Raw genomic sequence first — 12,741 nt, 5'->3', positions numbered from 1 at the left:
TAATGTACATATGTACGTCCCATGTCCGACTCTGTCTTCCTTCCATCTGAGCCCAATGAAGGGAGCTACGTGGAGTGACATCACGTGCACCTCCTACTATTACATCTAACATTAGTTTAATATGGTACTTTAAACCCCAAACTTGCCTTTTTTTTAGCGCTGTAACTGATGCTCCAGGGTTTACCTGCGTTTGTTCTATTTCTACGCACCTCCACTTCCAGCCGCTATAACCGAGGCACAGGCAGCCGTCCAGGATTGGGCAACATATACTAATCAAATCCAGTTCTCCTGTTCCCCCAGGTGGCAGCTGCACCACAAGACCCCGTATTCTCAGTACATGCCCTGCAGGTAAATGCATGGCACCCATTACTGAAGTGCCACGACGCAGTCAGTTTGTGAAACTGTGCATTATAAATTACCAATGTTACTTAGTAAGCAGCCGTCTATTACATCTCATAACCTGTGTTTTTAAATCCATGTTGTGCTTTTGGGGGCAGTGGTATTTCTGCAAGCATGGTTTGCTGGAATGTATAATCTTTTGCAGGATCCTTTTGCACACACCTGCAGACACCCTTCTGTGGTTGAAGCGATTAAACGCCAATTAATACAACCACAGCACTTCTGAGGGGTGGGGCTCTTACAGAGTGCGCACAATTTATGACAAATGAAGTTATTCTGGAAAGCACATTACAGTTCAATGCCCACGGTCACACAATTAATCGAGTTTAAAACTCAAGTCTTCATTTTGAGTAGGCAAGAACTGTGGAGTCCAATCACAAAATTGATTTTATCATCTACGCAAAGGCAACAGAAGCGCACTGCAGCATTATACCTGCCCCAACCTCCATTGTTAACAAGCATTGGCATTGGCATAACCCTCCCCCTGCTCTTTGGAAATAAGCTTTGGCATAGCCAATAGGTCTCGCCTTTGGGACCTTATAAGTGTTCAGCCATGCAACAGTTGATGTTGTTGCACCAAGGATATTGTGCTGGATAACTAAACACTTATAAGATCCCAAAGGCGAGACCTACTGGCTGTGCCAAAGCTTATTTCCAAAGAGCAGGGGGATGGTTATGCCCAGACATGAATTGGACTATGAGCAGTGGCAAGGCTGATTTGCGTACAGTTACTACCTACTCCCTGAGTAGAGTAGCACAGTAAAAAAACAATGATGGACAAGAATGTCAGTGGCTGTGATTAAGTTAAGAATTGCTCCCATCACTTTTGCTTGTCTCCTGATCCTGGCCAATTGGCACAGAATTCTGATGGCAAATATTTTGGAGATAGATGTGTATGACTGGGCTCCTCTTCACCTGGCAGCGGGTTCCTATTTGAAACATGTACACCCTTAGCCCTTTCCTCTCTTTCCCATAGGCCGGCATTGGCCTTCTGCTAAAAGAGGTTAATAGGGTGAACCCTGAGTACACTAATGCGTGTTATGAGGCTCTGCATAATGTGCCAAGCGGCTGTGCAGACTTAACCTTTTAAGCTAAGGTTGACAAATGGAGTATGGTAACACCTACTTGTTACAGGGCTTAGAAATGGCAAATATGAGGGATTAGGGACTACATAAAAAGCTAAATATTATTCGGAAACATTTCATTCTCAATCTCTGACCAACTGCCCAGGTACCAATCGCACCCACTGACCCCTGACCTGCTCAATTTACCAGACAAATGATTGGTCTTTTCATTGCTAGGTGAATGATGACCTGAGCTGTAGCTTCAGACACGACTTCAGGGTGACATTTGAACACACCCCAGCTCCCAGTACACTACCATTCGCAGCCAGACAGTGGCTATCAAGCCCCTTTCAACTTAAAGTGTTATATCTTGTCTTAAGAAAAATATATGAAAGCCATCCCAGAGCCCTGAGGTGAGCACTGTGCCACACTGGGCATACCTTCTGTATGCAGATTTGTATGGGTAAAGGACACCCTATGCGAGCACTTGTAGCCCCAGTTCTCAAGAAGCTTTAGACTGATCCCTTGCCCTGTGGTAATTATTGATTTAATTCAGAAATGGTGTATTTATTAAAACATCTGATTTTGCAGGGATTCTGCGAGGCCCCAGAACTAGGTTTAGGATTATAGGACCTTAGTAGGCAGGGACGGAGTCATCCTACCACCTGAGTACCCATGATCCGGGGACTGACCAGCTATAGTGTTTCACTTGCGCTCCTTCTCACTCACAGAGGAACAAGTGATTAGACAACCCAGAATACAACACTCCCGACCCTCTCAGGAATCGTGGTTGCAGGGCACACCCTTTTGTTCTCACACTCGTACCAGTCCACAATAAGTTCTGACAGACACGATGAAAGTTGAAAATGTTTATTTTAACTATCGTGCTCTAGTATGCAGTATAAGTACCACAATAAGTAAGAGATGCCTAACACAAATTCGGTCAGCATAGTAAGTAGTCCATAAATCATAAAAGGAACTGTCATTATAAAAGACAGGGTAAGCTAACCTTCCTCCCCTTCTGCAGAAGCAAAATGATTTTATATCAGAAGATTTCTGGGTGTTGGCAGCAGACCCAGTACCTTACCATAGACAGATGAAAGTTCTACATCTCAGGTGATATCACAATCTTTTCCCTGGAAAGGTCCCTTTCCAAGTGTGTGTTGTTACCTATCTGTGCATAGCTATATGACAAAAGTACGTGTTCTCAAACAACAGCTGCATCTTTGTGTTTTGTCTAGGCGTTAGGGCCGGACCAGAACACAATAACAAGGGGCATTGTTGTTTGACCTTGTCTACAGTGTTCAGACTAACTCCCAGGAAAGAACAGAATGCGAAAAGAACTGCAAGTTATGTGTGAAAGTACAGTGTGGCACAAAGCAAGATAAGTTGGTGTAGTAACGTGTGCAAAGAAGAGGACAGTCTGCAACGCGCTCATGCTAACATAGGGAAAATGACAATGGGCCTGCACCGGACATATGACACTGAGAGGGGGGTAGCAGCTCAGCTGCAGGACTTGTTGAATCTAATGATAAGGAGCACACTGCTCCTGCTGCCTTTTCACTTCTAGCCAAGGGGTTGTCGATCATTACAATTCGACACAGGGGTGCCAGAGTTGGATTCTACAACTGGTGATTATTTTTTATAAATGAGCACAGGAGCCCAAATTTATATTTTGGAGCTCATTTTCGGCAGTGACAAATCATTTGGTTGATCAATACTAAGCCTGCCTTGTCTTGATTACACCTCACACCTCTTTATTTCCACCACTGAAGCAGAGCGAGATGGGATTTGCACTGCCCAAATCATTGGTGCAAATTCAAATACAAGCTGCACTCCAAGGGATGGACCTTTGTCTTGAATTGAGACGCAACATCAACTCATCAGCAGTACATCAGTGACAGTAAAGCACATTAGGCTCCACAATAATGACAGGGATGATTCGATTTGCAAACTCTGAAGGTTTATGAGCAGGTTAGCAAAGTTACAAACTCAAATAGTTCCAATTAGACATAAATCAATAATCACCTTGTAAAAGCATTGTTCGCTATAATCCAAAGTGAATCAGAATAGCAAATACAAAGGCAAGTTATTTAAAGATTGTCCTATGCAAACTAAAGGAGATTCAGTTTCCCTTGAAGGGAATTTCCCTACTACTAAGCTAACGTTTCAAGTGAGATTGGGGAGGTTGATAAGACTTCTAAAAGACAGAATCAAATGAAGAATCAGTCAAGTAAATGAGAACAGATTTGCTCAGGAGTTTTTACTCTGAACAATGGCAAAGGCAAGTAACAAGTCTCAAGAGCATGGAAAGGGACATCTGCTTTCATGCAAGTGAGAAAGCACATCTGAATCTAACTAACTTAGCAGTGGCAATGAAAGCATGCAATTTCCAGCAGTATGAAGTACACCCCACAGTTTCCAAGAAGTGGGGAATCCAGCATTTCCGATTACATGGGTTAGCTCTCCTTCCCAGATAGGCACAAAGGAAGCTTGCAGTTGCACGGCCTTCAAGAGATATTTCACAAAGGATGATACATCGCAACCAGCTTGCCCCAGGCACAGGTGTAGAAAACTCATTATTCAACTTTCAGTGAAAGTTACAATGGTAAACAATTCCCACGGAAACTAAAACAACAGCAACAGGCTCTTGGAACAAGGGAAACAGTGAGAGAATCACAACAGCCAATTGCACATTTTCAATGTTAGCGTGAGTGGGTAAACTAAGGCCTACATTAACAACTGGATCACTTAACGTAAACCCACTTTATCTATGGTTAACTATACCATGAAAATCACACTTTGAATATGTGTATTTATAATGTGTAGATTAGTACATGTGTTAAGCAAAATGAAATGTAGCGACAGAGCGTCAACACCACCCTAGACTTCATTTCCCATAATATCTCCAGCAGGTTTGTGTTCACCCGAGAGCTCCCTTTGTCACTGTTTTCCAGTCTTTCTCTTTTTCATTCTTTCTATGTTTGCTGCTTTTCTCTCTCTTGCTCTGGGTCAAAGCCTGATGATAAAAAATAAGGCCCAGTCTCCAAAAAATAGTGCAGGTGCCCACTACCTGCAACCACCAGCTCAAAATAAGCACTACCTACCGGATCTGTTTGTGGTGTTTGATGTGTTACATTATAACCCCCTACTCAATAGCACTTAGCACATGAAGACATAGAAACATACAGCGTCCACGTTCAGGTCATTTGTAACGGTCAGACTTAGGCTGTGGTTCTGTCCATTACTATCGGCTAACATGCGCACCCCAATGGGTCAGCACTGTCGCCAGGTGCTTTCAATGTACATTTCCTCTCCTTGGTAAATCTATTTAACTCATGTAGGGTCTAATGCTTGAAGTGTGTGAATGATAAACAAATATTTGCTAAGGTGCAACTCACTCCCAACTGCAGGCACTCATTTAATCTCAGCCTGAGGGCCAAAGGGGAGGTTGGATGACCTTCAGTTTATGAAGCATCTTCTCTTGGCTAACTGTGAAACACTCCTACCATTTTTAATAGGCCCCTAAGCTAGTGACATCTTTCCAGAAATATGGAAGTTGTTGGCAGTGAAAGATGGCCTTTTTGCATAATGTTCACAACTTAAATCATTTCCACACTATATCTCTCTTACCTTATATGGGCAAACAGGTGAAAAAACTGCTGCGGTCCCAACTGGTTGTATGACGTTGCAACGCATGCTTTTACACTGCATGCCTTTGCCACACAATATTTCACCCCGACTTGCTGTCGGGGGTGCGCTGGATGTTGGAATAGTATAATTTACTATTCCAACTCCAGTCTGTGCAACAGTAGGGAAGGTGTTGGAGTTAAATCCAACTCCTTCTACCCCCCACAGCAAGCCATTTTCATTGCAACCGAATGCGGGGTAAAAGCGTGCGTTGTAACGCATGCGGTGTAATGGTTGTTTCCTGTCCCAACTACACACATTCTACAAATATCCACAGAGGCAAGTGGTGTCAAGCCGACTTCTGGTCTGGGTTAAATGGTTCAGATGCTAAGATATTAAAAGTAGAGGCTAACTCTCTTATCTTGCCTAACAGCTGGCACCACGAATCCTTGGGGCTCCGTCAAGCACAGTCTCCCCGGTTAGGAATCATGGAGCCTGTATCTAATCCTCTCTTACACCGAGGCCACACATAGACATCATCTTCAAGACTTTTTCTCAAATCAAACAATCACAAGCAGATGGGAGATCTGTCTGGGAAGCATCCCCTTGAAATGGTTAGCCAGTTCAGCTTTTCTGAAAACCTTAATTTCTGTCACAAGTCTAACACCTATGTTTCTACCACACAGTTAACTTCCAGCTCTTAATATGAAACCTTCATATTTTACAGGCTACCTTTTTTGATCTTCAAAAGGATAGGATGTGGAAGCAGTGATTCATTCAGCTTCCAAAGACAACAATCTTAAAATCAGGAGGGGGAGGGACTAGGTGTTGTGGACCAGTTACGTATCCACTGAACACAGTGTTCTTTCTTTTAATCTTATCAATTTCCTAGCTGGTTGCGTTCAATAAAGTTTCTTGTATAGGACAGGAGATCATTTTAACTCTGGCCCATCGACACATGATACCTTTTTTATTCACCACCAAGATGCCACTGGTTCGCCATCCTGTGTTATGTAAAACCACATTACATAATAATACAGCATGTTTTATATATATTAATTATCCAAACAAACTGCAAGTATCTACTTAACATGTGTGGGTGGGGCTGAATTTGATATACTTGGGGCTAGCTCAGATGATTCTATGTAAGCCAAGGGTGTAGACATTATGGAGGACTTGGTTTTGGCTACGTGTCACTATCAACAGAAACAGTTTTAAGTGATGTTCTTAACCCCTTCACTGCGGCGGCTATTCCGCCGCAGTGCTAAGGGGGCGGGGCGGCCGCGCGGTGCACCCGTGCTCGTGACGGAACCGCTCCGTCACGAGCCTTGGGCGAGCTGTGCTTGTGACAGAACGGTTCCGTCACGGCCCCACCCGCCCAATAGAACTCTCAGCGCAGGCGCGGCGAGCGGGCCGTGACAGAACCGTTCCGTCACAAGCACAGCACACCCGAGGCTTGTGACGGAACGGTTCCGTCACAAGCATGCAAGGGGTTAAAGTCGCTTTAGAAAAAGATCTGAAATTGTGCATGTTGGTAAACAATGTGTGAGTATGAATTGTGTTATTGATTGATTTGTGTGTGTGGGTAGGGTGTGCATGAATAGTGAGTGTATAAAAGATGTTGTGGATGAAGTTAAGCGTTTATTGTATAAACAGTGCACTTGAATATTGAGTCTGTAAATGAAGTCTGTTGCCCCTTTTAAGTCTTTGCCCCTCCTGATGTTAGCCCTGCACAGTGTACAAGTGTCCTATGCCATTACCCATAACTCAGCACTGCTGCCCTAAGACCCCAGTGCCCAAAGACCCCAGTAGTATGCACCTTTGACAGCAGAGCACGCCTGACAATGAAGGATTCATGTAGTCTGAGCTCTTTACTGCAGTGCCCTATCACTCCAGCAGTATGAACTTTCCCCAGCAGTGCCCTGTAACTTCCTAAACACTCCGGAAGTATGAGTTTTCACAGCAAATTTAAATGTAATTCTAACTTTCCCCATTTATAGAACCTTTTTTCCTCTCCAAAATAAATCTACCTTGACCCAAGAATGTTCCTGTCACGGTTTTTGTGTATATTTTTTTCAAATTCTTTTCTTTTGTTGTGGGTCAAATATAAATCATGTAATTGTCTGACTGTGAATGCCACTTGAAGAAGAAGTGTCCTAGATTTCTAGAACCTATGCCAGCCTGACCGTGGACGCTAGACTTCCTGTTCAGGAACTGCAATTCTCTCTACTGGCAGGAGAAGTAATCCTTGGTTCTTCCACGAGCTAAACATGTCCAACTAGCAGTGTGCAGGACTGAGATGACATGGTTAAAAGTCTACTCCATTGAACACAAGACCACTTATTCATCCATAACTACTTATTCTAGATCTAGCCTGAGCAGGTCAGACATGTTGAAGGAGCTATTCTGAATTGTATCTGAACTTCAGCCCCCTCGTGCCTTGTAGACACGTGTTTCTCCATCACAATCACTATGTTAAGACATAGCCTCATTTAAATAAAAAATCTTGAAAATCTGAGACATCAGTACCAGTTATGCAGTCCCCAAACAAGAAAATGTTTCTAGGTCCGAACAGACCATAGAAGACAACACCTTTCAGGCTTTCCAAAAGATCTCTTCCCAGCCCAATGTGTGAAACTTCTTCTCGTGACTAACTGCGTAACACTACTTCCCTTTTGTTTAACAGGTCTCTCAGCTAGATATATCTTTCCAGTGTTATGGAAATTAGCAGTAGTGAAGTCTTTGCGAAAGATGACCTTACTTAATCTGTATGATTTAGATCACGTCCACCCTATTTCTCTCTTTCCTTAGAGGGGCAAACTGGTGAAAAAACTAGTGCTCTCCCAACTAAAAAAATCCACAAAGGAAAATGTATTTAAGCAGCCTGTCTGGTGGGCACAACATGTGTAGCCACTTTCAAAACCATTGACCAAAACATTCACACTGAAAAGGGTCGATTTTGCTGGCACTCCCTCTGATTGGACCAGAGCCTTCTTTTCAGAGAGATCTCAGATGGTGACACCACCCCTCTTCACTGTAGAAACAGTTCTAGGCTGTGGTGTCCCACAAGGTTCCATCCTCTCACCTTTCCTGTTCAATCTTCAAATGTGAACCCTCCGGATAGCAGGGGACTGATTCTTTACACAGGCATATGAGATCCAGCTTATTTTTGGTCTGCCACATCCAGGGATTCATCAACCACACACCCAAGGCATTAGTTCCCTATTTTAAGTCCTATCAACATGGTGTTGGATTGATAATACCTAAATTCTACCAAGCCAAGGTTTTGCTCCTGTGCTCAATGAAGACAGACACAGAATGACTGATTCTCCAGCTACACCTTCCAAGCTGATATGCAACCTAAGGGTGCTTCTGGGTCAAACTCTGTCCCAAACAACCTTGGAGGTTGTATTACTCTAGGTCGCGGGTCTAAATATTTGTGAGTAGGAGAAAGTTTGACCGGGTTGGATGGAAAGTTTGAGTGGTTCTATAGATCCTCATTTGAAATCAGGGTGATAGTTTTAATATGGGGTCGCCAATGTTCTGTTGGGGAACAGACAGCACTCAGTGTGGTTAACCAAAAACAGTGTAAGAATCTGCCCTAACCTCCTTCTCTCTTCTTCCCACAGGTCCTGGGAGGCCTGCTGCTCAGCTTCGGACTATGGATCCTCTTTGACAAAAACAGTTTTTCAGCTGTGATAGGTGAGTGGCAGAAACAACCATTATTAAGGGAGAAAGGTGTGTGGTGTGCAAAGGCAAACGTGGATCCAGATACAGCCGCCAGAACAAATAATGTTTAGAAAAATGCCAAGCACAGAGGAGGAACAGCAATGCTTTTTATTTACATTCAGAAAAACAGGGCCTTTAAATGCAAATGGCCCAAAGGGTGGTAGTAGTTCGGCCGCAATTGACGCACTGGAACACACCTCATATGCATTAAGGAAACCAATGCAGAGTGTAATTTAACATAGCCGATATTAATATGCTAAGTTTTGTTCAGATATTTAGTTAATAGTTTTGTAAAATGCTGCACATCACACAGACCACTTCAAAGTACTGGAACTGAAAGAGAAAAAAATAGGACATTTGATAGTTCGGTGTGTATTCATGTTAGAGTCCAGCTAGATGAGTAGGGTGAACGCTAATCCATAATTTAAGGCCTCGGACCACCGTTGAGCTATCTCTATATTTGCTTCTCACACAGGGGTATTATCTGATCAAGTAGGCCGTTGAGGAATGTACGTTTCTGCCTGCAGCACAGTGGGATGGCAGTTTTTGAAGATGATGGAAAGAATGCTTGAATTAATCTCAACCACTGTCGATTGTTCAGGGGAATGCCAGATCATCGTTTTTCACCCACCCTGTTATTCTAGACAAAGATCCGCCATATGCAATTCAGTCTTGGTCCTTCTCCTGTAGGTACAGTCCAGACCAAACTGCCAGGCCTGGTCCCCTCCAGATGGGACAACAACAACCTCAGACCAGTTTTGACCTACTTAGGGCTTGTCAGTGAGGTATAGCTTGAGTCCAGGATGCGGCCCTAGTAATTACCAGAGGCTGAGATTAATTCAAGTATTTCGCCCAATACTTTCTTGTTTGCTTTAGTTTTTGAAGATAGTCTTGCCCTTCGCTCTAGTATGCCTTATGCAGACAGTGCAGTGTTTTAAACTTGATCCTGAATTCCACCAGAAACCAGTGGGCTTAGTGTGGTTCCTTTTTATAGCAATTTAGGCTAGAACTGCAGGAAGAAGGAAAGAGTATCACAAAACAGAGGATTTGGGTCAGGCCTGGGCAATGTATGGAGTTTGGATTCTCCATGCTGCATGGGAATGTTCAGATTGTGTGTTCCTGTTTAAAAGACTAGTGTATGCGTCTTTCCACAGTTTCACAGTGTTCTTGTATCAAATCTCAAATGAGGCCAAAGTGCAGACAGGGGCTATCTGGCTCATGCAGTGGTGGTTGAGGGTGTTTGCCTCTGGTGTCCTGGGGCCTGTCCTACTATGGCTCTGCAAACTGGACCAAGCACAAGCGATCCTGCACTTGTGTCTCAGGATATCCAGGGTGATGAAGCAAAGGCTTCTCAGCTGAGGTAGTGTGCGGGATCTCAGAACTCAACAGTCAACCAACGGACACAAATGGTTGTCCAGCCCAGTGCTTATCTGTTTACTACAGAAAGTACTTTATTCTCATGGCAAAATGAAATATTACACAATTGAATAGCATTCAGTAGATCAGGGCTGGAGCTGAACAGGGCTGGTCGCAGTAGGTCTATCCTGAGGCTCTGGTGGGTGATCCTTCAGAGGGGCATGGCTCCCCGGACCACACCAGAGGCTGGGATAGTCACGACTCTGTCAGGGGGGGTAATCCTGGCGGATGGGCAATGAAAAGTACTTGGGGCAGTCATGACCTGTGTGGGTGGATGAGTTGTGCAATAGGACCCTATCTGTTTTTGCAAGATCAGCGCGGTCCTTGGAATTCTGCAGACATCTAGAGAATTCTGCAGAATATCTAGACATGAGTCTAGATATTCCATACGGGATGGGGGGTCAAATCTTCAGTTCTTTTACTGACGGGAAGGGAGGGGCCATTCCCTTTGCGTGACTATCTGACCTCACTACCTCTACTGTAGAGCTCCTAGCTGACGGAGTGATCCTGTACCTGAGGTAAAGTGCGGCGATCAGCTCACAGGTCGATTGGGGAGGCCAATGACAGACGAACCCAGAAAGCTGGACTATATCCTGTTCTTGCTAGCTCATACATGTGTGGTTGTATTCCTCATAGAGGTGTGTGTGTGTGTGATTGTAGACTGTTATTCCTGGATGGGCATCATCCCATCAAGAACCCCCTGCTTGTGTTCAATGGTTGGCGTGTAGCCCTCACCTTTAGACATAACTGACCACTATTGCGCCGTTCATATGTACGTCACCTTTGGTTAGGAGCCGAAGTGTATTTTTTGACTACAGGGACTGCGCACTTTTGGGAACAGGGCGAAGCACACACCCAAGTTCATGGCTGAAAAGAATTGTTCCTGCTCTAGGTAACGTGAAATACCGACACACTTTGCATGACCCACCACCAGTGCTTTAAATGGAAATGATGAAGTGCTGGTACTTAGGGGTGAGCGAAACTCGCTGAGTTTCACTCTACAGACATAAAAACTCTGCAGAGCTCCTCAAGCGGGTGGAAATCAGTAACTTGCGCTGATGTTTAGCGCCAAGAGCTTGTCCAACGCTGCAAAATGAGTGCAAATGGCACCAGGCGGAACATCAGCGGGCGCTGCTTCTTGGCTGCTGCTTGCCTAGATTTTCTACATGAGCAGCAGCTTTCTCACTGCCAACGGTCATGACTGTGGCTGTGAGAAAAGCCCACCGGGTGCAGTTCTAGCACCTGAAAATAGCGGTAGGGGATGCCATTTCACACTCTGCAACTTAATGTTGGCGAGCTGCAGCCAAGAAAAAACTTTGCCATGTGGTGGTTGGCGAAGATTTGCTAGAACACCGTGTTACAAGCGTAACACAGAGTGGGCAAAACTCATTGATCGTCCACCCCTGCTCACTATCCACAGTACCCGTTGGCTCATGAGAAATGCTGGTGTTCTCCCATTAAATGTATGACAGCGGAGCAGGAAAGAGCAGGTTTTCTCCCTTTCAAATTAAAGAAGTGCTGGTACTTCAGTACAAGACAATACCTGCCCATTTAAAGCACTTCCCACCACCCTTGAGGCTTCTCGTGGCGTCTCCCTCCAGGGAAACACAAACACGCCCGTCTGCCAGCAGGCGACGTGATGGATCGGGAGGTGGAGAGCGCGCAGCAAAAAACCTGTATATCAGGACACGTTTTAGAGATGGAATTTCTTCTAGAAATGAGGGTTGCTTTGAGGATTGCCTCTCCCGGTTGTCACTCTGGGCTGGTGGGTTCCGCTGGCCCTGCGCCTAGAAGTTGGCAGTGAGAGCAGTGACTCCCCCGCCCTTGTCTGTCTCTTGTCTGACGATCCTTGTTTAACTTGCTCTACGGACTAGGTTTTGTTTGGCTAGATTTGCAGGGAACGTGTTCCCTGGAAATCTTGACAGCTGGAAGGCATCCTTTCAAAGGCGCAACAAATTCGTGCACCTGCCCTTGACAGTGCTGGTTTCTATGGAGACCACCAATTGCGGGTGGGAACCACTTGACCCCCGGGGCAGCCATGACTGGGTTGAGTCACAGAGCTTTGCTGAAGGCGTTGCCATAGAGGGGGATCCTGGGAGGAGGGTTTGGAGGCAGGGGCTGGGGTAAGGAGGCGAGGGTGGGGCGCGGTTTCAGAGTTTAGCAGCTGTTTTCCATTATTTCTTCATGACTCTCCCGTGGGGTTTACATGTGAACATTCACTGTCCAAGAAAAGTTGTCCACGAGCCGCTATGGCTCCTAAAGCAAGTGTTATACAGACGCCCGTGACACTTTCTACATAGCCTGCGAAGGATCAAACCTATTCGTTAAATAATTGTCTAAAAATGGTCAGGCTGGTGCCTACCCGGATATATGATGGCCGAGCCATTTATTCGTACCCTAAACTTATAAAGTATTTGCCCAGGGGCCTTTTTGCAGCTCAAATGGCATATTTATATATTGAAATCCAGTGCATACTCCCCATCTAGTGGTGATGGTCGGAATA

At 44.8% G+C, this 12,741-nt stretch overlaps 1 protein-coding gene across 2 annotated transcripts in view; it reads left to right on the top strand.

Moving 5' to 3' along the window:
- Positions 1-12,741, top strand: part of LOC144770469 (CD82 antigen-like) — a 206,868-nt gene that overhangs the window by 121,318 nt on the left and 72,809 nt on the right. For both annotated transcript variants that reach the window (XM_078654994.1, XM_078654993.1), the window contains exon 3: positions 8,723-8,795. In XM_078654994.1, the coding sequence (XP_078511120.1) occupies positions 8,723-8,795 (73 nt within the window). The remainder of the gene's footprint in view (positions 1-8,722; positions 8,796-12,741) is intronic.

The sequence above is a fragment of the Lissotriton helveticus genome, chromosome 7 (assembly GCF_964261635.1).
Source record: "Lissotriton helveticus chromosome 7, aLisHel1.1, whole genome shotgun sequence".
NCBI classification, from domain to species: Eukaryota; Metazoa; Chordata; class Amphibia; order Caudata; family Salamandridae; genus Lissotriton; species Lissotriton helveticus.
This window is presented reverse-complemented; position numbering and strand designations above follow the sequence as displayed.